The 27,563-nt window shown below is 35.1% G+C and overlaps 1 protein-coding gene across 1 annotated transcript in view; it reads right to left on the reverse strand.

Moving 5' to 3' along the window:
• ANKS1B (ankyrin repeat and sterile alpha motif domain containing 1B) overlaps window positions 1–27,563 on the reverse strand; it is a 434,784-nt gene that overhangs the window by 352,497 nt on the left and 54,724 nt on the right. Inside the window, exons 4-7 of the mRNA XM_026123167.2 lie at window positions 20,393–20,689; window positions 13,272–13,347; window positions 9,924–10,025; window positions 1,591–1,701 (exon numbers count right to left, since the gene is read on the reverse strand). Coding sequence (XP_025978952.1) covers window positions 1,591–1,701; window positions 9,924–10,025; window positions 13,272–13,347; window positions 20,393–20,689 — 586 coding nt within the window. The remainder of the gene's footprint in view (window positions 1–1,590; window positions 1,702–9,923; window positions 10,026–13,271; window positions 13,348–20,392; window positions 20,690–27,563) is intronic.

The following is a 27,563-nucleotide window of genomic DNA, read 5'->3' on the forward strand; positions in this document are numbered from 1 at the left end:
AATGTTTTTTAAATTACAACTACTAGCCAGTTAGGACTGAGATTTTCAGAGCCAAGAACAGAAGCTGTAAATTAAAAGCATCTAATTGTCATTTACTATCTAAGTAACAGAAATTTATACTCAAAACTCTTGTTACTCTCAGTCAATGGTAATTTTGCACAAAAATTGTAAATGAAACAAAGTTATAAGTAGGTTTATATTCATCTTTCTAATCCGAAAATTAAAATTATTCAAGATTAATATTAGAGTAAATAAAAATTAAAGACTTAAATATTAAGACTTATTTTAAAATCATGTTTCACTGCCTTAAAAAGAAACAGGACTAGATTTATACCTACAGATTTATACTTTGTCCCCTAGCTCGCTGTCACTCTCTCAGTACAAAAATCCCATGTTCTTCCACTTATGCTCTGCATTATTTCCCACTGGACAAGAATGAGTTCTGTGTGCTACGACGTGAACTACAAGTGTTCTGACTGACTTGCCAGTAAGTACATGCTATCTCATTGCTGACAAAAAGGATATATAAAAGATGAATTTTGCCTACCCTTCTTTCAGTGCAGGCACTAATTAAGGTCTCTCTCCTCTATCCAACTACCAATTTTCATGAAAGTCACAGGAAGGTAATTGATACTGCTCTCCCTCCTCCATGTTTGGTTTAAATTATTTGAAATTAGATTGTTAGAGAAAGAATGACAGACAGATGGACAGGAAGCACAATAATGTACAATTTCTTTCCTTTAGATTCAGATTACAAAATACACAAGCAAAAACAAGCTAGCATGTATTACATTAGTTATATTCTGAAAGTGGAAACAAGGAATGTGAGATCATGACCTTACCTTTATGAAGTAGAACTTGTTTTAAAAATATTTATTACTTAATTTCAGGACAGACTTATTTCTATTGCATGCAGCAGTTGACTCCATAAATGATCTATTAATATCAAAGGAAATACTTATCTTCATACAGCATATGTTTGTTCATATCCCAATGAGAAACATGAATGGATCTCCAAGTCTTATGCAATTAATCAGAGAACATAACACAAGGTGAAAGCATGTACATGCAACAGTGATAGGCATGGTACGTGACAGATAAGGTAGAAGATTTATCTGCAGGAAGAATGGGAGAGCAGTACCCAAATCACCCTTGAAAAGAGTCATCCAAATGTAACACAATGGAAAAAGGTACTCACTGGGAAAGACAAAGTAGATTAAGCCTGTACCTTGAATGTGAACAATGTTTGCAGAATATTTTGGCATAAAGAACATGTTTTTTATACTTCATTATGAAATGCATAATGAAAGATAAATTTAAAAGATTTAAGATAACAATGTAACACATTGTAACGCATCAGTGACTTGTCCATCCTGAGAATCCAGTTCTGTGCTTTCCAGTATGACACAGGTTACAGCATATGTACTTAGACTAGTTAGTTCATGGTGGAGAAAAAGCTTCTCAATACCAGAAACTTCCTTTATCTCTCTTTTTCATTTGGCATATTAGTATAAATGTTTTAATGATGTAATTGTAATAGTAAAGAGAACTTCAACACAGCTTCTGCATTCATAGAGCACATGTATTTACTTTTAGCCTTTGGAGACGGAGAAACTTCTGGGGACAAAATGCAAGACTGATGTTCTGCGCATTCCAGTGGGGCTTCCTCTGAAACACTTGCATTTCCTGTTTCCATATATTCTGCAATTTAAAGATATACATAGACTTAAACTCCTGATTTAATGGGTTTTTATTCCCATCAAAAGTATATTTGCTACTTTGTTTTTTATGAAAGCCTTTTGAATTTTTCATATTATAACCTTACAATTATGCATAAATCATTTATCTAAAGTATTATAAAACACTATAATGGCCAGTTATTTTGTCTAATCTGCTGAAAATGTTATAAAAATCTCCTTGTAGGCTTAATGAGTAGTGACTATCACAGGGTCTTTTCTGACTGCTTGAAATATCTACATAACTATTCCATTCTACTATTATTGTTGAAAGAGTCTTCTTTCATTTTAAATTTGTTTAGTGTTTTTATTCAAGGAGAACAAAAAGTAAAAATATTGATCTTGTTAAGAAAACCAAATATTCTGTTTGTGGTACAGAGACAGTGCATGAGAAAAAAAGAATGTGATCTCAAAAAATTGATTTTAATTAGCAATCTGGAAAAGTGTTCTAAATTTTTCCTCCTTTTCCTCTTTGAAATTTCTCTAGTCTCACCTTCATGACAATGTTTATAAAAACAGACAAATATAAAGTAATGAACTAACTAAATTTCAATTTCATTACTATTCTTTTTGTGTATATATATGTATTTTATGTATGTATGTATGTATATATGTATATATGTGTATATATCATTTTCATATATGTTTGTTCACAGTCTAGCTCAATGGAACACCAAGACCTTAATGAATGTTATTGTAGGACAAATATTAAATAATAAATTAGAAATTAATTTATGCAATGACGATGTTGATTTCTAGCAGAATGACTGGTTCACAGTTCAGGCAGTTATTCTGCATCTTCACTTTCCTGATTTCCTGAAGCTGCTTAGACATGCACTTTCCAATACCAGGTGGTAATCACAGTAATACATGCTGCTGCATACACAAAAGGAAACTACACCTACTTTCCTCAAAATCACACTGAAAGAGTGAAAGAGTTTCTGAGAACTAAAATTTTCCCAATTTAATATCTACAGTCTATGACACAATTGTTAAGCTTGTTTTTATTCGTGATTAAATAACACCCCCCCCAAACTAAATACAATTTATGATAAAATAGGCCTCTGAGGAAATGAAATTGGTAACGTCAGAGAAACAGCACGCACTTTCAGAATGCTTTGCAGGTTGTTGGGTTTTTTAAGAATAGGTGTTTTGCAGGTGTCATTTAAGTCTGATGGCTGGCAATGGCCCCCTGGATCATCTGTCATACATTTCTCCATATGACAATGGGGACTATTATTTGTTCCTGTAGTGCTGGAAGCAAAGACGTAAAGATAGGCTGTGAGTGAGGGACCATAAGAAAAGCAGTAGCCTGATGAAATACTCTGGAATGTTTTCCAGCTCTGTCAGCTATATTATTTGTCAAGTTAATGTGTGAGTTGAAGGAGATGTAAAAAGGGAGGCTAGACCCAAAAAAAAAGAAAAAGAAAAAGGAATTGATGCCTGAACACATACTCTTGATAACTGTGCAACTGTCCAAAAGAAAACCTAAATGGAGTTCTACCAGGTGGCAGTGTTAAATTACTGGGCCAATAAAGATATTATTAGGAAAGAAAATGTAGGGGAGATTGTGAAGAACTGTAACTTTGCTGTCTGATATGAATATAAAAAAATACTGTGTTTTTATTCTTTGTCAGGCCCCACTTTCAGAAATGCACCTACCTACCTGAAAGCTAGTTCTGCAGAGGAAATCCCAAGTTCAGCATATGTCTCATAAATAATTACTTAAAAACTGCACAGTTCCTTCCAGGAGACCTCTACAAAAAGTTCAGCATATATTATGCTGTAGAGGTTTAGAATGTGACTAATGGAAGTGTGTGTCCTTTTTAAGAGGCACAGTGAAACCACTAAAACTTAGGACTTCTATAGGACTTTTTCTCTTAACTTTATTTTATATTATTGAAAATTCTACCTGATATGTATGACAAATAAAGATAAGGATTTGATTACAAGAAGCTTATAGTCCAGGTATTTACCTATAACTTTATCAAAGAAACGGGCTTCTATTTTAAAATCAAGAACAAACTACTACAAATAAAACAGTGGATGCTTTTACCAGCAACAGAAGTTTGTTAATCAGCAGTTGGCTAGAAATTCAGCTTCAAAAACTGCCCAAACTTAGTGAAAAAGATTATACTGTTCTCATCATCTGCTCTGATTATGGAGGACTTGGGAAACTGCTCTGAATTCTATCACTTTCCTCCGAAAAGACAGATAATAGAGAAAAAAACACAATCAATCATGTTAATCAATTACACCACTTAATGACCAATGACCAGAACAATTTCTCCAGTTGTGGTCTCACAGAGTTTAGAGAAAAGACTACTATTCTTGTGACAGGGGACAGTAAAATCTGTTAAAATGTAACCTATCAGATTCCAAATGCTTCTTTTATCAATTTTTTGTATCACATCATCCTGTTCCATGTTTCACAGCCAGACAGCATGAATAGCATGGAAGGGACGAGGTAAGCATAGGTTAATACAGACACTTCAGAGACTGCTCCTCGCTGTGTTGTGTTGGGAAGAACGAAGTATGTTACATTTGTTGACTCAAACAGCAGATTACAATTCACTGAGGATTAATATTGAAAATCCAAAAAGCTTTGCTTATTTAATAGCATTCTTTTCTACAGTTATCTGGTTTTAATATAGCCCAACTCAATATAAATAGGGCTATGCCCACAAAAAGTAATAGTATGAGCGTGGTCACACAGCAATGGAAATACAGCAGTGGTGAATATAAACCCTAGAAGACAGCAAGTGTTGGAAAGGCCAAATGGCTGGAACAAGAGCTTTCTCAGTTTTTGCACAGTCTTCAGGCCAAACCAGGCAGAAGGGAAAGTGTTAATATATAAGTGGGAAAACACAGCTGCCTCTCTTCAGAGTAAACAGTGCCAGGAAACTCGGTCATGAAAAGAACACAGCCTAGCTCAGTTGGAGTGAATGCTGAACTTCAAGGAGCAGTAAAAGCCTAGGCTCTAGAGAATAGTTTCCTTTAACTTCAGCTCCTCTAGGTCCTAATTCCTTAGTCAGGTAAGAAGGTCAAGATTTTTGCTTTATTTATAAATCTGGGCTTCTACAGTAATGTTTTGCCTCCTGCTGGTTATATTCGCCTTAGAGATCTTCTTACTTGTAATGAAAAAGAAAAAAAAGTTTTAATGAAATATAAGCTCCTTTTCATTTAAGAGTCTATGTCAGCCAGGCTATGGGAGTGAGTTCTTCCCATGAGCAACTTTCACCAAAGAGACTGAAAGGCTTTTAAATTCAAAAAGCCAAATTTGATTAGAATCTGAATACTTGCCTTCTGAAATAGAAGAATCTTAAAGTAAGTAGATTAGAGGACTAAAACAGGTTTATAAACCACTCCTCTCTGCAACCTGTGTCCTTGCAGGAGGGTCCTCACTCTGACTACACTCCCTGCCTTCCTGAAAGGCAGCAATCTTCACAGCACTGCCTACCCTCTAAGGGCTCTGCCTGAGGCCCAGCTCTCTGCTTCTCCCAGCAGCTGGCTGAGACTCCTGCAGTTCCATTGCTTCCTGACTCAGCCCATGGGCTCTCTGGAAGCTCCTGTTGAAATGGCTCACTTGCTCCACTGGAAGGAGCAATTCCCAGCCCACCCAAGGCTCCTGTAACCCACTTTCTCTTCTCTTTACAGCAGCATCACATACAGAACCAGCTGATAGCTATTACCTTCTGGTCTGCTAAGGTGACAGACTTGAGCTGAGGCTGGGCTGACTTTAGTCTTCTAAACTTCAGAGAAGAATTCTGAATGACTCGAATTCAACTTAACCCCAGAAAAACCTGAAATCAGTAGATGCTTAAGACACAGACATGTAAGTGAACATTTGTGCCTGTGTTCAGGGAAGAAAACAGAAACAAGTACCCAAGTATTGATGTGATTCTGAGATAGGTAAGGGAGTATCTAAACCTCAACTCCCAAGAAGAAATATCTTCCTTGAACTGCACTTTAAAACAATTAATAAACATAGTTAATACTGTATAGCTTTTGCACAATAGCCTTATAAATGGAGATGAAAAATCCTCAGAAAAGAAGGGGATTAAGATAACAATTCTTTTCCTCTCATGAGGCAGTAAGAAATCGTAGACTGGAAATCTGTTCCAACCTCCCATTAGGCTAGGCATCTGTACTGAAGGGAATGGAAGATCTGCTCATCTACAGAATGAGCGGGAGAGAAAGGGAAAGCAAGTATAAACAAAATGAGGACTGTACTAATGATGCTGCAGTTACTTAAGCAGAGAGGAGAAAGCAGTCCTGGTTCTGCTTCCCATTCAAGCAGCTGCTTATGCATTTTCCATTTATGAATAATTGGATAACATGTAGAGACAACGTTAGTTTCTTTAGCGGCTTCAGCAGAAGAGAGAGGAAATAGCTTTCCATTAAATCTCCCTCAATATTGTCTATGTAAGCACCAGTGCTTATTGTGCCTTCCCAGTGCTCTTGTCATCTTTCAGCTGTTTATCTACTATCTCCTTTTTTCATAATAACAAGAATTCTGTTTCCAGAAATAGTAAAAGGGCAAGATTCTAATAGAGAACATAGTGGGCTAAGGGGGAAGAGTTGAAAGATGGTATAATATGCACCTGCGTCATGTTCACATGTGCTAAAACACAGCTGGTCCGTTTAATTTTAGGCCTACTAGCCTTGGCAACATCCCCTTTATCTTCAGTGCCTAATTATAAAGCCCTAAGTGCCAATACTGTTAACTGCTTGAGCACTGAATGCTGTCATTTCACTACATCCAAGAAATGTGTCCAGTAAACTAGCTTAACTTGGCACAGTATTCTAATTCTCTGCTCTTTGAGTACATAATGCCTAGACAGCTATTTCTTCATTATCGCAAAATGAATCTAAACTGTAATAAGTATTTTAAACTAAGTTCAATACCACTCAGACCTGAGCAAGACACAGAAGATGATGGGAGATATAGGAAAGACAAAGAAAACTTGAACTGTCATTTTTAATAATTCTGGCTAGAATTAACAGTAAAAAAAAAATGCAGCTGATATATAGTTTACTCAGCCTTTTTCAGATTGCTCTTTAAAGTGATCTCATCATTTTTTCTTTCCTTCTAGCAGATAATGGCTGAACTTCTCCAAAAAGTTGGCAGACTTTTCAAACACACAAAAAAATATTATTGCAGGAACTTCAATTACTGTTTTCTCAGGATGATGGAAAAGGATGTAAAGATCACAGAAACACTAGGATCACTTCCAAAACCTCACTAGCAAAAGTTTCTATTTCTTTTTAACCTATAATCTGTCAAAAGTAGTTTTGTAAATATCCTTAAATAAAGGCTGAACACCAGCAGAAACTTCTATCCAGGGTTCTCAAATTCTGAAGGCCTTGCAGGATTACCATTATGTTACTGAGGATAATAGAGCTTTCCCTTGTTCACCCAGGACTGACAGTCCTGTAGGTTTTAGAATCAGCTGAACAGCTTTGATATTTTACTGCCTCCATGAACTGCTTCCAAAGAAGTAAATTAGTTCCTTCTTTCGAGCAACTTCTTTTCCTTCAAGGGAGTTCCTTATAAATATCCTCAAAACGAACTCATTATTCTCCCTCGGAACTCTCCTAACAACTTTGTTGCCCCTCTACTTACAGGATAGAATACTACTTATCAGACAGAGCAGTAATATTGGTCACATTATTTCCTTGTTTGTTTTTGCCAATCTGCTTATATGCATCTTTCAGTTTTTGTTTCATATTTAGAAAGCTAAGGGTATGGGACTGGGACAAATACTTTGCTCTGTGTTAGGAGTACATATGTACAGCGACACTCTGGGACCTAACTAAGGTTATTAGGTTTTATAACAACATGAGGGGGAAATGGTAATCATTAATAAGAATGCTAGGGAAGAAAATCTTACACTAGCCTGGCAACAAGGTGAAAGAATCAAATCGATTCCATTGTGTCTGCAGAAGGAAAAAAAATTAGGAAGAAACTCTTGCAAAATCCAGCAAGTGATGGACTGACACCATTCATTTCATTTCCTTTTCCTGTAAGTCTGCATGAACAATGCAATCTGTAAGCCTTCTTAGAGAGTGACTGGAGACAGGAGCATTAAGAAGGTGTATTTGGGCACCATAAATTCTTTCTCAGCATCTGCCTTTTCTTTGCTCAGAACTCATTACCAGTAAAGTAGAACTCAACTAGAGTATATTTGAGTTCCCCCAAATCCCAATGTTTTGCTGATCTTTCAGCTATGACAGGATAAATGCTTATACCTCAAAGAGGAATATACTCATCTGGCTTTTAAAGGGAGAATATAATCTGTAATGCTAGTACTGAATTCCACCACTCATGTTTTTATTTCTCAATTTTATCTCACAATTCAAACTTTATCTTTGACGGCTAAAGCTTCTGTGAACTCTTTGCTGCCAATCTCAAATGAGTTCCACAGAGGAGGTCTGAAGGGGCTCCTCATGTTTTCTCAAGGTTCAAAATGGCATCTTTGTAAATATTTTTCATCCCTCCACATAATTTATGACTATAAGGCAGACAGAGCAAAAATAGTCAGCTGCCTGTTATAGGCACAGTTTTCTCACACTAATATGAGCTGAACCTACTGAGCAGCCTTCTTTATACTTTGAAGGCAATGTGATTAAAAAGATTGCATGTCAAAGCCCCCAAAAGCCTTGAAATTGTGTGTATGGTAAAAACTAAGGGCAGATACTGACCCATCAAAATGACACTTGAAATGGGTGAAAAGAAACATTTTTGATCAATGGGGTTGAGACTGCAGGGATATCACACTAAAGAGAAGATGGAACAATGCAGAAATACTAAAATGACAGTAGTTCAGCTGACAGTGGAACACTATAATGAAGCTTGGATTTATATCCAAAAGATAGTTGATTTTGATGCCTAAAAAGAGGTAGCTCTGACTGATCCTTTTCCTGCCACTATGGCAGTTTCAGTATGGTCGTACCACTCTTTTCTGCTACAGAGCAGTATGTTCCTACTGCAGCTCAGTGACGATGAAGAGGCTGAAATTTCAGCAGCTGGTCTGAGTCCAATTGGGAGCTCTCTTCTGCTGACAGGGGACAGTCCTACTTCCCTCACCCCTATCTTGCTCCCTACTTTTTGATGCCCATTTCTGCCAGTTACCTGGGACACAGCTGACTCTAGGATCTGGACCACACAGGAAGCTAGTTCATTAAAACAAACAATGTATGCTTGTAATAATTATAATATTATTATATATTATTGTTACATAGTATTATATATATTATATGTAATGTCATAAATGCACATTATAACAGCTATTATATATGCTATATATTGCTGGTTAATGAACCAAATCAGACCACCTTGTGATCTGCTTTAAGCAGGAAATACAGGTGTGTGAGAGACTGAAGCATTAGCCAGCATATCTGTAGAAGCTCGTTGAATTCACTAAAATCGCTGATTTAAAGATAGGAAGAATCAGTGCAGGTGGAGATGCAGCAATGATACCTGCAATGAACTCCATCAATCACAGCTAATGAAAGACTAATCTGAAAATTACAAAATAACAAACTGCATACAAGAGAAGGAACGATATGTAACACTGAATTACGCACTAGCTCATGTTTCACCACTTTACCACCATCTTCCAGAGTATAAAATTGAAGTAAATGATGGAGTTTCATCAGTCTTACACCGTGAAACTAATAGGAGAAATAAGAAATACAAACATATGTGCAACAAAATTATATTATTTCCAGTAGAATGACAAGAGTTATTGCCTATTTTTTTGAAATTTAAAGAAAATGAGAAAAATATAATGAAATATTTTGAAAATTTTTCATCGTCTTTCAGTCATTGTTATTTCTGAACTGATGAGACATTTCAGTTGTACTTTACCATCATAATTGAATGGAATTGCAATAAGATATGACAATATATTATTTTATAGTGAAGAATGTACAAAATGTAATTATAAGTGACACACCATACTAATGTCTATTGTCAGAAAAAGGAAGGGGTTAACTCTGAAATGCAGACATTCAACCAGTCAATTTTGTGTATCTAGCAAACAACGATTATGTCCTTTTAATTCAAAAGACTTCTATTTTGAACAATGAAACATTATAAGAGCAGAAAATACTATATATCTTAGTTTTCTGGAATGGTATTCTGATTTGTCTCTAATAAATGTATGATTGAATATAACTTACCTTGAAGCAGAGCAGCAATTTGGAGCGACTGCTGAGATGGATGTTCTTTAAGAATATCTAGGACCGTTCTACCCAAACTGTCCTTTATCTTGGTATCAATTCCTGAAACAGAAAATAACCTGTGGTGAAATTTTTAACCCTAAATATTTTTTATTATAAATGTGATATATCAGACTTGTTTATCTGGTAATTTGAATGCAAGGAGTTTTACAACTGCAGCAGAGTAAGAGCTGTGCTATAGTTGAAATATAACATCCATTTCTGCTCAAAGCTTGGGTAGCCTAAAATTCATATGCTGACATGGATTGTTTTTATGTTTCTCTAACGCAAAGGAATACAAAATAAGCTTCTTGAACAAAATTTGGGATTTTTTTTTAACAGACTGTTCCTAAGAAACATCCTTTCTAAAAAGAATATTTCATAAAATCAAGAATTTCTCTAAATGTTTGTTTTACATGCATAGATTCTAATTCCCCCCATACTGCTCTGATTCATTTGGGATTTATCGCATCTAGTGCATAGTACAAGTATGTGTGTTGGGAGCAATACTGAAAAAGTCATTAACCTTAGTTTTGTACTTCATGGTAACATGTTCCAAATTCATACTCCAAATTGGAGACTGAAATACCCATATGTAATAAAAGGGCTGTATGAACAGCCAGAGGGCTTCCACACAGACTGTTCAGACTGTTGACAAAATTGTTACGTTCAAACTGTGAACATAAACATATATATGTAAGTTGGAGCCTTATCCTGGGTAGGTCTCAGAAAACATGTGCTGCACATGACCCTGCTCAAATCTCCACCTTTACATAGCAGGGGCTACTTTGGAATGTTTGCCTGATAGAATTAGAATGAAGGGTTTTTTTCTTTTTTTTTCTTTTTTTCTTTTTTTTTTTTTTTTTAACTTTAGATGTATGCTCATAAAAAGTAGAGGCATGAAGGATCCTAACAAACAGAACAAGACTTTTCTGAGGAAACTGAATAGAGGAAATCAGAGGAAGCAGGACTTAAGAAGACATTCTGGAAGCATGAAAGGATTTCTCTGCTCACCAGAAATGGCTGCAGTTCTTGCTATTTCCTGGCCTGATCAAGAGCTTTCTAGTTTGTTTTGTGGGGAAGAGGTACTTGTTTTCTCACTGAAAATAAAGACAAAAAACTGCTAGTGTTATTAACTGTGGCAGCTGATTTTCAGAAGCCAGAAACACCAACTTACATCTTTATTTCCTTTGCAATAGCTATTCATAACATCTGAGTCTTTTCTGAAGCAGACTTAGAGGAAAGGAGGATTGACAGATGAAAGAGAGAGAGCAGGTGGGGAATGTTGCAGAGAGTTTGGGGTTAAAGGATTTCAGGGTGAAGGCTCTACTCCACTGTCTAGTACAACTGTGATCTGACAGAGGCTACAATGTGTACCGGTCTGTGAGAAGTATTAGTTATCTGTGGTCTAAGCGCTTCATAGCTTTCTGTGATGTTCTCTGTTCCTTCCTCTTTTAGGTGAATTAGTATAAAAGGGCTCTGCCTTTCTGAATGCATGTGAAGATCCCTTTCTGCCTCCTCCTTATTCTTCCAAAGAGGAAGGCATCTTGGAAATACTTTCTTTTCTGAAAGTAGATCTCAGATCAGGTACGCACTAGCTCAGATTCAGGTAAGGAGCTGTGAGTGGGACATACCTTCTTTTGCACTGCACCGGCCCACAAGCGCTGATAATGAAGATCAGTGAGAACCCCCACTAAAACAGAAGCATATCTCTGAGAAGTTATTTCTGGATATTTTCATTGATTTCCTCCTTTGTCTAAAACAGTTTTTTAGATTAATAATTTACTTGCAAAAATTCTGAAACTCTTCTGTTGTAGATGGATTCTGTATCCCTGTTCTCTTTCCCTTTCAATAAAAATACAACTCTCAGAGACCCGATGCCTTCCCTTTTCTTCACAGTCACTCTAAGTTTATCCAGGAAATGGAGGAGTAAGCAGGATGGTGTGTTTGTTAGGAATAGCTCAAGTTAAAGAAATAAATGTGAAGATAAGTCTCCTGGTCTCTAGATAAAAGAAATAAACTTCTGCCTTAGTTTATATCATGTTGGAAGACATTTAAATTAGGTCAGTTTAATCTCAGAACAAGAACATTCACGGTGTGCATGCAGACAGAACAACAGGGGTGAATATATACATAAATATACAGGGGTATATATAAATGCATAAATATGTCTTTTAGAATACACATACCCCTACTGACTAACCAAAGTAAAGTTACAGGAAAAGTTCTGACCAAAGACTATCACACTATATGAAGATCTAAAATCTTCCCTTTGGAACCACTGGATGACCCCTCCTCTCATGGTGCACCACATTGTTCTCTCTACTTTTCCAAACATGTTCTGGCAAATTCCCCTTAGACTATTTCTTCATCTTATCCCACTCATCAACCTACATGTCTCATACCTCTTTTACCATAACGAGAAGAACAGAGAAGAGAATAACCAGGTTCTGATGAATATGTTGTGCAGGGAGGTGAAACATTACTAGAGCACCAAAGGGCTGAATATGTAATCAGTGCATCCTGTAGCTTGGATGACCTTGGTCAGATAGCTAGTAACAGTGGAGCAGAAGAACTACGCATTGATACATAGATGTACTGAATTTTGCTTTAATGGAAATTAAATCCCACAAATCTTGCTTAATAAAAAGCTAGAACTGCACAGTGGTATCTCACCTCTTTTTATTACATGGGGGAACGACTAAAAATTAGTGTTTGGAAAATAGGAAATGAAGAGTTAGAGTATATGGAATCTCCATAATGTAATAACACTGCCACTTCTCAGCGATGACATATAATCAAACCTTTCCTTCACAAAGTTACAAAACACTTTTGGGAAGAAAAGCCATAGGCAGCACAGGTCAGTTCAGGCAGAGAGACAGGAGACTATACTGCTGTATAACCTGGAGGTCACACAGACCACCACAGGCTCCAAAGAATGGAAGAAAAAAAGAAATGGGTGAGTAATGTCTTTTTCTCTATGCTTAACCTAAATATTCTTGGCTGTCTTTCAATATGACTAACAGAATTTTATGTAGCCATTTTATTCTCAAATTTGTATCAAGCTTGCCATAGACTGAGTCATATATGGAATTTCTCAATCATAAGTGAAAATGTTCCTTTTGTTCTCTTTGTGTATAGTAATTTCTTATTCTAGAAGAACACTATTTTAAGCAGGGGTACATGTGATTAGATTTGCAAAAGCTGAAAATGAGAATAGTAATTTATATGACCAAAACTTGAGGAAGCAAATATCAGATCAGCAATATTAAGAATATTTGTTCAGTGTTTCCTGGAAGTTAGATTTACCTGTTTCAAGCAAAATGCGTACTACTTCCACCTTTCCAAACAGGGCTGCTTCATGCAGTGCACTCCCTTTTTCTGTCTAGGAAAAAAAAATATTGTGACATTTAAAATACAAATCTGAAATGCCAAAGAATACTTTTCAAAATAATACATTTAGAAAAGGAACATTTTTTTCACTCTATTTTGGCTGCATTTAAAAAACATTGAATGGGCAAGAACAAATACTACTCTAAAATAATTCCTTTATCTAGGTCAGCAACATAAATGCTGTCCTACCATAAAAATTAATAACTATATAAGAAAATATGGTAGGGGTGTAATACAACTCCTGATTAAGATACCTGCACTTGAGTAAGAAAGATTTCCAGGCTCCTTTTATAGTCAACGGAGATCTAGTCAATACAGCCAGTGGAACATAAAGAACTGTTCAGCATATACAATGCGCTTACACGGAAACATCTACATTTAGGTGTTGCAATCTAAAATTGGATCATGCCCTAGGGGTTCAATTCAGTTGCACAGTGAGAGATGGCCTGGGATATCCCACCTGGCCTCCAGTTGATGTTCCATTTCATCTGCATTATATCTGCCCCATGCAGATGTCTTGGATGCCCTAAGGCATCTTCAGCAGCATTATATGTCTATGTTTAGATCATTTAAATCCTGCCTTAGATGTCTGTGAACCTGATTTTGCAGATTTCTGTGATGCAAAATTGTTTGTGAAGACAATGGGAATTTCGGTCAAATAAAATTTACAGTTCTGAAAACAAACTACCTCTCTTAAAAAGCTACCTTTCTTAGTATTTTATGCTATTAACTGTTATTGAAGAATCTGAAGAGAATGCATTTGAAATAATAGTATTAGCAATAGTTAAATCGCTAATCACTCACTGAATCTCTGGCTCATCTTCTTTTGGATAATAATTTAGATTTTGAGTGTTTCTGATTTTTGGGCAGCTGATAAAAGGGTTTACTAGTTGAATTATTTGTTTTTGCCATGTTTCTATCTAAATGCATCTGTGTCATTCTCGCTATGGTGGAAAGACTTTCAAGAGAAAAAATATAATTTTACTCTAAATAACACAGTGATCCATGATTTTGAATTGTATCAGAATGCACCAGTGTTACAGAGATGCAAAGACAGGATATTTAGAAATAAGCAGAGATCTTGAGAGGGGATGTGAGCACTCAGTAGGTGTATAGATGAGCGACAGCCTGAAAATTCTTTGTTATGTCCATAACAGGGATGCTCACTTTTCATCTTTCTTCATACTTAGCACATGGACACAGAAGGTATACCCAATGTCATTTACATCCAGCACATCAGATATACCAACATTCTAATGCAGAGGAGAAGGATGTCAGGAAGAGAACATACTATGTTCTCTTATTATAATATTTATCTCAAAACAATTTCTAATCTCTTCCGATTTTCAGAAGCGATTCATATGGACATTCACAGCCAGTATTCTGAACGAGAAGAATATTCAGATTTACTTGGAGATGATTTCAGAATCTTTTACTCAAACAGTATCTACAGGAGTTATTCACTGTGACCCACATTAACACTGGATGACTCTGAAATGACGTAGTGAAACCACAGAGGTACACGCAGAGTCTCAGGTCCTGCTCACCAATTACTGGGAATGGAAACAGTTCTCCAAAAAGCCACGGATAGCTAGAGTTCTGATTATTGAAAAAGGCTTGACCTCAGCAATCTCGTAACAGGCTTTGACATAGCCTATTATCCTCTTTGGTATTTGTGTGGAAAAGACAATCCTTTGGATTGGTCAGTCATTTTCATGAATAAGCCTCAAGAATATTTGGTGCACCTGGTACTGTTAACAGAAAGAGAGTTCCCTATCGGTAGCAAAGACAGATGTATTTTCATATGAAAGTGAAATTTGGAAGCCACACTGGGGAGAAGATTGTCATGGTACCCTATAAGAGAAGAATACCAAAATTGGTGATCAATCATAATGGATCACTCCTACTGTTTTTAGAGAAAAGGAATGTCTCCCTCATAAAGGATAATACTTACAGTGATGCAATGCATAGACTGGCGATAAAATCCACAGAGGTTCAAATGTTATAACAGGCCTACGCACTAAATTTTAGTCCCTTTCAGGATGGAGTGCAGAGATGGGAACCTGATGTGCCTTGACTGAAGCTATACAGATCTCTCTGTATTAACACTAGGAAGGGTCCTTTTTTATTGGTGATATAGTTTAGTGACAAGACCTATCTAGAATTCATTGCCATGGAGTGCTCTGAGGCTGAAGTGGATTAGTGCTCTGGCATGCTGAATCAACAACTTTGAGGACAAGGAAGAGGGTCATTAAACTTCTCAGTCAGATGTGGAAAAGGTCCTGATATCAGAATTGTCAGAACTGGCAGCAGTCCTTTATATTGATCAAAATTCCCCAAGTCTGAAGGACTGGAGGAAAGGCAGGTATCGCTTCCCTTGATCAGAGAATACATCTCCTAAGAAATTTAATGATGACTAATATTAAAAGAGAAAATTTCTTTTTGATGTCTAAGGCAAACAAGTCTACCTGGGAGCAACTCCAGAGCCAGAAGATAGTTCTGTAACAATGAACCAGAGCTCTGCTAGACTGAAAGGCAGTAGAGAAACTTAAGCCATCTACAAAGGCAATTAATTCATGGTGCTGGGAGAGGAATCCAAGGCCTAATGTCAGTTTTGCCATTTTGCACTTTCTTCTTTGTTGGTGTATTGAATGGTGATATTTCCAATCATATCTGAACAAGATTTTGAAATGCTTTACAGGCATTTTGCACTATCCTGAGTTCCTGAGCAGTCTTTTCTTCACAACTCCAAGGTATCAGACAATCCTAGTGAATGCCATATGCCAGAAGTGAGGTTTACATTTGAAAGGCAATATATAATATATCTATGGACTGACCTGTCTCCTATATACGTTATTGTCTAACTAAGCAAGCAAATATTACCAGAAAACTGAAAGAAAAAGTCTGGGAATACAGAGATTGAAAGCCTAGTAAAATGGAGATGTGCAATCCTGCATGAGATGTCACAAAGATGAATGCTACCATAAATCTTAAAAGTTCTAGGCAGGATTTTACGGTAAAAGTGAATACCTAATGATGGAGTCAGTTCCTCTTGACCTCCCAAAAACCTGTGCAGAAGGCAGAAATTTCCTTATTATCAGAGAGTCCAGTTACCAAATTCCATTTTAACATACGGAAAATGCTGAGCCTCAGGATGAACAGGGTGAATAGGTACTGGGAGGACTGACAGAGTAGATACATATCCTCTTGTAAATGTACATGTAGACTATTACTTGAAGACAGAAATCACAGAAGGGGTGGTTCTGGTGCAGTACAGCATGTTACATAAGTTTGAAGTATTGAAAATGTAGTTGCAAATAACTTCTGTAGTCTGTATTATTTTAAAATGTGCTAGAGTTTTTAAGTTTACATATTTTTAACTTATAATGTACAGATGTGCTAATATTTTTTCTGTTGTCTATATGACAGTAAGCAAATTTAGGATTTATAAACAATATTCTCTGTTTTACTTCCTGAAGTTTTCATTGCTTGGGATCATATTTTCCTGGCAAAGTAAACACTGATATTACATCTAGAAATTCTTCCACAATGACATTTAATGCAAAAAATGCCAATGTTTTTTCATGAACGCAGTGAGATAGTCTGCTTGAGTTTGCACCAATGACTACATATCAATTCCCTGACTTAAGTTTTCTGTATATCAAATATAGAGAACCACAGAATAAATTGTGCTAGGCATGTAATATAAAATGGTCCATGCCCAGGTAGCTCACAGCTAAATACAGGCACAGTGTCACACCTGGACACACAAAACAAGCAGGGACAAAAGGACATTGTCAGTAGGAACACCAGGATACATAAATCAACTAAGTGTATAATTTGCAGGCTCATGTACAATATTAAGGGTTTTATTAATTAGAGTTTTTTTAACATTACATAAATATGAAAGAACTTGTAACTAGGTCACCTGTCTAGTCCTCATTAATAGGCAGTTTACTACAGGTTTAATTTCAGAGATGACCTGAAGGACAGGATGGTAGTTTAGGAGATTCACTTACGGAATATCCTCCAAACATTGTGACAGCAGGAAGTAAGGGGCATAGCTATTTCCAGAAAAACTATGGTGACCAGCAATGGAATTTGCCATCATTAGTGGAACAGACAGGGAAGGCTAGATAAAAGGCTTAGATAAAAGTTGGATAGGCAGAAGGAGCTAAGCTGTGAAGAGTTTCGTAACTATAAAATTACTGTTCACATGAAACACACCGAACTGTGCAATATCTTATTTTATACTAAGGGCCCACTCACCAAAACCTGTGTTTTTTTCATATGTTTCAATTAAAATGAACACTTCAAAGCATAAAGAGATGAAGCAGATTTGTATTGCCCACTTCTAAATAATTTCAGATTGAAGGATATTGGATAGACCTGGGAAATGAATAAAATGTGTGATTAATTCAATCAAAAATTAGATGCTGTCTATTATTAGTCCAAATATTTGCTATGATTAAAAATGCTTAGGGAGTACAGAAGAGAAAAATAACACGGCTAAAGTAAACTTTGCATTTAAACAAATAAATATTTACAATTACAGAGAATGATAGCAGATAGGCTGCTTCTATAATTGTCTTTCTACATTCTGAGAGCTCTGTACTGCTGATAAGCTGAGTTTATTTAACGTGTATGAATGTGTACTATTTAATTTACCACATGGGATTATATTTTGTATCTTGTTCTTTTCCAATCAGTGATACAGAGCAATTTAATGAATATTAAAACAGCTGAGTTCAGTTTTAAGTAACAGGCTGATATTGTATGCTCTGTTCAGTTTAATGAGCTGACAGCAATCATCAACAAATAAATTTTCAGAGGTTATAGAAGTAGTAAGTTAACAATATGTACAGAGCCAATTTGGCAGTATGCTAAGATGCAGAATGAAAGGAACATATTGATGGAGAAAATGGATATTGCTGAGGAAATAAATAAATGTTATTTCCTTATGGCAAGTAGGACAAACACAGAAGAAACAGAAGATGACCTAGTACAAAATATATATATATATCCCCTGCCTAAGACTAAGGAAAAAAAAGAATATGAATGACTTATAACAACTTAGAAGGCAAAGAAGAAAAATAATCCTAAGATTCTAGTGTAGATGGCAAAAACCACAATTACTAAGAGAATCTCTCATCTCTTCTTTAAAAGAGGTATATCATTGTACAAAATTTGCAGCCAATTAGACCAGTGAAAAAACTCTGGTATAACTATAGATAGAAATGGCTCAGGAAAATTCACAGTAGTGCTAAAATTATCTAGATTACATAAGAGGAAGAACATATTTCATAAAAGCATTGTGTAATATTCAACCCTCATGTAACCATCAGTTTGTAAGTTGCCATGACAGAGACTATTTGTCTTCAATTATTCTATTTCTTATGCATCAATTCAGGAATCAGTTCAGTTTCCTTCTGTTTTTTTCCCCATTCATTTGCTAGAGACAGCAAAGAAATTTAGAAATAGAAAAAAATATACATTCAGAAATATAGGAAGTATCTCTTATTTGTTGTTTTAGCATTAAACTTCTCTGACTTACTGAAGATGCAGTAATAGTGAAGGACAGCTGAAACAGAAAGCGGTTTGCATTAACCTTTGCAAGCACCTCACTTGCTACCAAAAAAAATTAAAACCAAAATTCTTGCAGCTGTAGATGCAAGCACTATAGTAGGCAAATACAAAAGTAGGCAAAGCACATTAAAAAAACAGTGTTTCAGTTTGAAATAGTTTGAAGCAAATAACAATGCTAACTTAGAGGATACAGAGCTAATAAAAGTAGCAAAATAATTCTTATCACATTTTCATTTTGAAAGCATTCAGGGGATTCAATATCCATTTTTAATCTTGAAATGCATTGTTCATATTTTCTATGTTTTGCTTGGGTTTTATAATCTATCTTTTCTTTCCCACTTTGCATTCTTTTGCAGTAGTACAGTGGAAAGAATTCAGGTGTAATTTTTATATATAAAAAGGAATTTTGTGTACCAAAGTGCTTGATTAAAATGCACCTAAAGCTTAAAATAGTTAGAAATCTTAGTCAAAGTTTAGGCAAAGGTCACCAGATCTATTAGAATACCTACTGATAAAGAATGCGTGGATGCAACTCTAGAATACACATGACTATGTTTTTCTTCATTTGAAAATACACATAGAGCAGACACCACCTTAATTTAAAGAATATTATTTACACCCAGACAGCAAGAAAGCTACTTTAAATCTGAAGATAAAAATACATTTTAACCTAAAATTCAGTGCCACCAATCAAACCAAGAGAAATTATATGTAAGAGGGAAGACTTCATACATAACAGAATCAGTTCCTTCTTCCTCTTTAATTAAAGATTTGGATACTATCTGCTATGAAGAAGTGGACATAAAATTTCCTGCTACTGTAACCTGTCTCTTCCCATCTATGCTGTCCCTTTTATTTAAAGTTACCCCACTTACACTATTGTAACTTACCGTGCACAGCATTATATGCAGGAAATGGTGAATATATTGGAGTCAGTAGTTGCAAGAGTGTATTGCTACAGAATTTTGGTTTAGATTCATACAACAAGCATTAAAAAAGCAGAAAAATAAAAAAGTATTAGCAGCTATAACTTTGCCTTTAGAATAGAATAACCCTGGGGAAATGAGCTGTCAGTCAAACATTATTTCAGATTTCCATGCCTAATTAAGTAAGGGCCACAGCTTTAGCAAGTCAGCTTAGCTTCATTAAAACCAATGGTGTTACATATATCTATATGGATTGTTGTTATGAGTATTTACATCTATATGTCTCAAGACTATTAAAATATATGCTCGACTTTAAAGTCCTGGATCTTTCCTGAGATATAATATCCACTGGATGATCACTTAGATTGTAAAAAATGTCTGTTTTATATATCACCTTGTAGCATTTCTAACAAAGTCATCATAAGTGTATTTTACAAGAAAAATGTAAGAAGTTGTTTCATTTGAAACATATTCTAATGAAAAAGGAAAGAAAGGAAGAAGGGAAGAAAGAAATTGCACACTAACTTGGCAGCTGACATCCATTCCAGCCTCCAGAAGCACCTGTACAACAGCTTTGTGGCCATTACGTGCAGCAAGATGCAAAGGCGTGTGTTTCCTTGTATTACAGTTCATCAGGTTTGGATATGCTTTGATGATCATTTTTACGACTCGCAGACGCCCATAAAGTGCTGCCAGATCTAGAGGTGTTTCTAGTTTGTTGTTCCTTATTGTAGGATCTGTTAGCTCTTCTAAAAGAACAGCAACTACTTCTGAATGACCATACTGAGCTGCACAATGCAATGCAGTTTCATTTTCATTGTTCTGTTAAAACAAAACAAAATTGTGTGTTTAATCACACAATAGAACTGCTCTGCTTCTAAATTGCCTTCGTGAGATTACTGCAAATCTAGGTTATGCAATATAATATATGTTAATATATGTTAAATGCATCAGAATGATTCCACTAATACTTTGCTAATAATGCAATAATATCTCAACTTTGTGGCCATCAAGCAGATCAGTTCCCTGTGTGTCAACATTGTTCCCAATTCATTTTTTACAACATACACTAAAACACATTGTTGCCGTTGATGATATGCTGAAACCTGTAATCTCTTTCTTGATTAAGCTGTTCCTGAAATCATAGTTCAGGGTCCTTCACATAGAAATACCCAAATATTTAAGTCTCTCTTGCCAGTAGAGTTCTTTTTAAATCATAACAGTTTATTAATAAAACTGTAAAATGAAAATGTATCAAACATTAGGCTAGTTTTTTGTATCACTGTAAAAGTTAGTATCAAGACAACCATCAAACCCTGGGAGCAAGCAAAACAGATATTAGACTGCAGATATTAGAAAAACCTTGCCTAGCTCATAAGCAGGTAGTATTCCCAGAGCTTCTGGAAGATGTATAAGTGCATTTTATATTTGTATGCTGTGGGTTGTATGTGTTCTTGCTTTATAAAACCAAAAAACCCTACAAGGTTCTTTGTCTTTCCCCAAAAACTATACAATAAACTTCCTACATTTCTGTGGGTTAAATGTATCCATACACCCAGCTTCTAATAGATACCGGGAATAAGCAGTATCTTCTTTAATTGTTTTTGCTAGTTTTGCCTGGACCCCTACAATCTCGAACATGTGAATAACTTTAGGCAGAGAGGAAGAAATAATTTATATAGAGCTCTCTGAATTCTGTCTGCCATTTATATATCTTTTGTAATCTCTATGAAGACTTAAAATAGACTAGATACTGTAAATTTAAAAGTACGTTCATTGAATGCTTCTTCTGTTCTATGATTTATAAAATTTTGCAACAGTTCTGAAAATGTAAAAGTAGCTAGGGTAAGAAAATCCATGTAGCATGGTAATATCTAGAAAAAGGTAAAGATGGCTATTTTTCTCTTTGGTAACAGTGTTTCTAATTTTATAATCAAGAATGTAAATCTCTGCTTTGTGATTTTAATAACACTGCTCTCATTTTAATCTCATGTTGTGATTGAAAATGACTCAGGTGAACCTGAGAGACAGAAGACGCAGATCAATAACCTCAGAGTCTTCAGGTGTCTGCAACACCACACAAGTTTGAGAACCCCAGAGACTGCAATACGTTTCCTGCTAAACTGCAAGAAATAGGTTGCAAAGTAGGAACAGCCAAGAAAAAGAGAGAAGTATCCACTGGCAGACATTACCTGATGTCTACTTGAACACAAGAAAACAATTCTTTACTGTGACAGTGGCTGAACACTGGAACAGGTTGCCCAGAGAGGTTGTATTGTCTCCATCCTTGGAGATGTGCAAAACCTGACTGGACATGGTCCTGAGCAACCTGCTCTAGCTTGAGCAGGCAGGTTGGACAAGATGATCTCCAGAGGTCCCTTCCAACCTCAACTATTCTGTGTTTCTGTGATTCTGTAATTGATGAGTAATTGAATCATTGTGCATTATTCAGTCTACCACCATGTTCATTACTCTATTACACAGACCATAAATTCAGCAAAAAAAATGTACTATCACAATACTACATGTCTGCATCAATGATTTATCAACCACCTGTAATATGCTTTCTGTGCTCTAGTGACTTCTAATGTATCTTTTATACAAGACAGGCCAAAGCAATTTTTATGTACTGTGGTACACCCCAAATCACAAGCACAGTTTATTAGAATTTATTTGTGGAGTTTATTAGAGTTTCTTTACAAAAGCACAAATTTTCAATATTTCATGGACAGAATGGCATAGAAATGAATAGTCAATTGAAGTCTAATTCCATGTACAATTACCACAATTATGTATGAAAATCAGATAATTGCAAATAAAATGGCCAATTATGGTAATTTGGGATTGCATTTACTGTATTTGCATATGCAATGGAAATAGTTCCACAGAGAAATTAGATGTATAACTATATCCACATTCTGTGAGGTAAATAGCAAAATGCACATTCAATATACAATTATCAAACAGATAAACCTGTCAATCAAATAATCAAATATATGCTTACATTTGAATTTTCTTCAAACATTTAGGGATAATACATAAAGCATCTTAAATGTCATTCCACTACTCTGATATTGAGGTATAAAAATAATCTGTTTAAACTTTCTAAGAAACATAAAGTTTAGCTTGCCTATGGCCACTTCCTGAAAATGTGCCGAATGACCAACATCTCTACTGGAGATACACATACATAGAGACCAACCAGTTCAAATCCCTTTTGATGTTTAGTAAACTGAAATTTGCTCCATCTAAATAAAAAACATCCGGATAAATTTTCATGCAGGAGCATATTTACAGAATGGTTTATTTTAGGACAGTGCTGAGCAAAAGAGCATCTATCATCTGAACAAAATATTATTATTTTCAAATGAATATTGTACAGTTTTGTATGGTTTATTTCTTTGCATCTGCCAAAGTAAAGCTACATTTCAGTTTATGATAAATCAAACTGATTTGAAATTAAAAAGAATTTGGTATTGTTGAAGTAAAATAGAAGAATCCAACCTGGGCAAATACAATAATTAAATTATCTATGCATATGCAGTCAGAACAACCATTACATATTTTGTGTTATCAGAGCCGAGCAGTATTACCTAATTAAACTTAATAATACAACATCCTTACCTCCTTAAAATATAAAGGAATTGACTACATTCATGAACACAAGGCAGAATAATTTTTAACTTTCAAAGAGAAAATTACAACCTGTTTAAATGCCCTCTAAAATTTTAATTTATATGCTTTGACAATCTAGCAGTGCCTACATAAAATAAATTACCTTGGAAACAAGTCTTTTTCCTGAGGAGAGAGGATAGAGTTTTTAAGTAGGTTTTGACAGAGTCTGCCGTCTTCAAATTTAGGAAAGGAGGGAATGCCTAGCAGATAGATGGAACAGGTTCTAGGCTTTCTCTGATTATATTCTCTTTCACATATTGCCAACTTCCATTGCTGCAAAACTGAATTGTGCCTTAACAGAATTGTATGTGGTCAGTACTGCAGGCTGTACAGCATTATTTAGCTACTAAAAACATATGCCACCACAAATTCTGTGTCATATCTGAAGATCTATTCCGTAGTGGAGAGATTAGCAAATATGTTATACGGACAATTATTATAGCTTGCCAATCTGACAGTGAAGGGGTACAGGAGAGATCAAAGAAACAAACGGCTCTCATGAATATTATATAGGTCCTTTCAAAGCCTAACCACCAATATATAGTGGGTATATTTATGATTTTTACTGCACAGTTCTGTGGTCCTTTATTTTTGCTAAACAAAGCTCTTAAAAGTCCATGCAAATATTGTACAAGCAATAATGACTATCAAGTAGTGATTTTACAGATCTTTCCAAAGAGTGTTCAAATCCTTTATTATCTAAGCATTTTGATGATGCACTTGAAAAGGCAGACTTCCTTTCTTTGTCACATAATCCCAAAATAAAGCAACTGAACAAGAGCGGTTTTTATGAAGAGCTCTGTTCTACTGACTTAGTTATGAAAGAGAAGAACTGAAGTTAAGAAAGGAGGGAGCTGGAAGGACAGAACTGAAAAAGTCTGTCTATAAATATACTCAGGAACAGTCTACTGTAGAGAAAAAAAGATGCACAAGACAAAGTCTTTAATGACAGCGATACATAGAGGGAAAAAAGAAAGAAACAATATAGCCAAGACAGAGAAAGGAATGATTTCAACATGGTCTCACTTCATCCATTTTAACAGGTCATCTCTTTTCACCTGAGAAGTTCTACCATTATAAGCTAATTCATCTGAAAAAAATTAAGCAAGTTTGCCTTACTGATTCAGCAATGAGTGTTTTATTGTACCTGATCATAATGGGAATCAAAGTGTTTTCCTGGATGTCTAAGCCAAGAGTTGAACAATCTTACAATAGAAACTCTAAACACAACCAAGACTGAAAAGAACTCTTGGGAACAACATTGAGACTTTACTGTCCAGTCCCTTTGAGGCAGGGAAGGAGTTTTAACGTAGGACATAAAGTTTTACAGTTTATATGGAAAAATGGCTAATGACATCCCTCTTCTCATTATACCTTAGCAATGGACCTGTCAAATTTGAAAGTCATGAAAGACATCGAAAGCCCGTAAATTTCCTTGTCAAATATCCCTTTAAAACACAAAACCAAGGATACAGAAATTAGAATTTATGTACCCCTAACATTTACAGATATATTTTCAAATTTGATTTAAAAATCAAAGCATTTAAGACAGACTAAATATTTTTTCTTTTTCTTTCTGCTCCAACTGTAATTGTACGAGGCTGAAAAATTATTCAAAACTTACATTTGAAAATTTAGGAACTTCGGAGTTCACAGCTATCGGCTCTTTAAAAGAAGCTCTATATTTTATCATTGGATGTGTTTCTCACATTTTTGTTGGCTTTTTTTGAGTCACCATTCCTGCTTGAACCTCTCCCTCACAAGGTCTTGTCCTGTCGCAAAACAAGATTCTGTCTCTGTCTAAAGCTGATTTGCCAAATGTCTGAGAATATTTTTTGGCATATGGACACCTGATAGTTTTTAATACAGAAATGAGAATGGATTTAATTGCAATCTCTAAAAGCAATTGCACTTGCATAAATAATGTTTCCAATAAAAGGTAATATTTTTAATGAGAACAACCAAACACAAAAAGGCATTTAGGCACAGAAGATCTTTTTTCAGCAGAATCTAAATGAGATTCTCGATGTGGCTTCTAAGGGTGTCAAAGTTGCCCACTGCAGCACAAATGCTGAAATTACGCAGTTAAAAAAAATGAAGCAATTTGGCTTTGTGCAGAATCAAAAATGAACATAAAAAGTTAAACACATGGACAATTGCCAATAAAAGCAGGTCAAGTAATCAGTCCAATGTTTCAATAACTTAGCCAAATGATTTTAAGAGATAGAAATAGTTCACATGTATTTGCAACAGGAATGTAATAAAATTATGCTAATATTTTACTTAAACTAGAAATATCAGTTGTAAGAGGAAATGTGCTCACAAATAACTTAATTGGACTTCTCCAACCCTGTAGCACTACTATGTTTCTCCACATTTCTCTTCTTTAGCTACGATAAATTCATACTGAAATTCCTTACTGAACACTACTTAACTCCCTGTCTATTTTTGCCTTCTCAGTGGAGTTTAAACCTCTTTATTCTAATCCCTAATGAAACAGAGAACATGTTCTAATGAAGGTCTTTACCATACAGCACTATAATGACACATGCAGATGCCATTTTTCCTTAATTTAGAGAATACTTGGGTTTATACAGTGAGATTTCTTCACAAGAGATTTTTTTTGTAAAAGTTATTGGGCTAAATTCTGTCATAAGTTATCCAGTGTGAATCAGATGAAATCTACTGAATTTCCATTGAAATTCACCTTTACTTATGTGTAAATACAATTTGAAAAGTAATTCTGTAATTTGGTTATTACTTTGAATGGTTTCCTCATTTTATTGTTGAAATCAGATTGCCATTGAACTTTTTTTTCTGAAAGAAGTATTTAAAATGAGAAGATTTGCACCAGAAATTCTGAAATTCATCCTCATGTTCTCTAATTTGAAGAAGAGAAAATATTATTAAATGAAAATCATTGTTTTTGCAGACTACTTTGGAACTGAATTTGTACTTCTGGAAGTCACTGAAGTGTCATTAAGAGAAGCATATAATGCCTATGCTTCATTTTGATGATTCGGTGAAGTCAGTAAATGTGTTAAGTGTTAGCTATTAACATAATATTAATGCATCCAGAACTCCTTTCCCTCACATTTCAGAAATGTCAAAAGGCATTAAGCAAATGTGAAAAAGGTGGAGTGTTTTTTATGACAATTATGGTCTGTTGCACTGAAAAATTCTACAGTACATTAAATACATAAATGTAAGGAAAAATATGTGCTATTTGCAGAAGGAAAGCAGGCAGAGTCACAAAACAGAGAGGAACAATACCTAGAAATTTCAAAAGTGTTCACATTTTCCGTAATTTTTTTACTGTTCATATTCCTCCAATATATATTAAAACTATATTTTGAACCTGATATTTATTCCTGGTGTCATTCCTCCTTTTGTATAAGACTGTATTTTCATTCTTTCTTGCATTCATACTGAACACTACGTATTGAGTTATCTGTGACTCTTATTTACTGTGTATTAACTTTTGCTTTTGTATATATTAGGATTTATCACTGATGTAATTTTATGATGGGAGTTGCCATAATAAATGTTACATATAAACAAATATGTAAGTAGTTTGAGTTTTACAGTATACACTTTCATTATATTTTGTATTCATTTACTAACAAAACTCAGTCTCTTACTATCTGCTTCATCTTCATTCGCTTTATAATTTCTATATTTTTATCATTCTTCATCAATGAAGTTTAAACACTTATGTTTTATAATTTCACCACATTTTGTAATTTTAAACATAAATCCTGCATGTCAACTAAGACACCTCTATTAAACAATGATATAATTATTCTTACACATTTGTCACACTGTAAACATTTTGTGTGTGTAGAGTTGCCAGCCTTCATTTCACCTCCTCCATAAAGTAATTGTCATTTAACTGTTGGCCTCTTTACTGTTTTTTCAATTTTTTGTAATAGGAACAGTAGGGGGCATTCAGAGCTTAAGATGCTAGATATGATCTGATGATGTTAGCTGATTGCATTTTAAATGTGTAGAATGCAGCTTA

This window comes from Dromaius novaehollandiae, chromosome 1 (genome assembly GCF_036370855.1).
Source record: "Dromaius novaehollandiae isolate bDroNov1 chromosome 1, bDroNov1.hap1, whole genome shotgun sequence".
NCBI lineage: Eukaryota > Metazoa > Chordata > Aves > Casuariiformes > Dromaiidae > Dromaius > Dromaius novaehollandiae.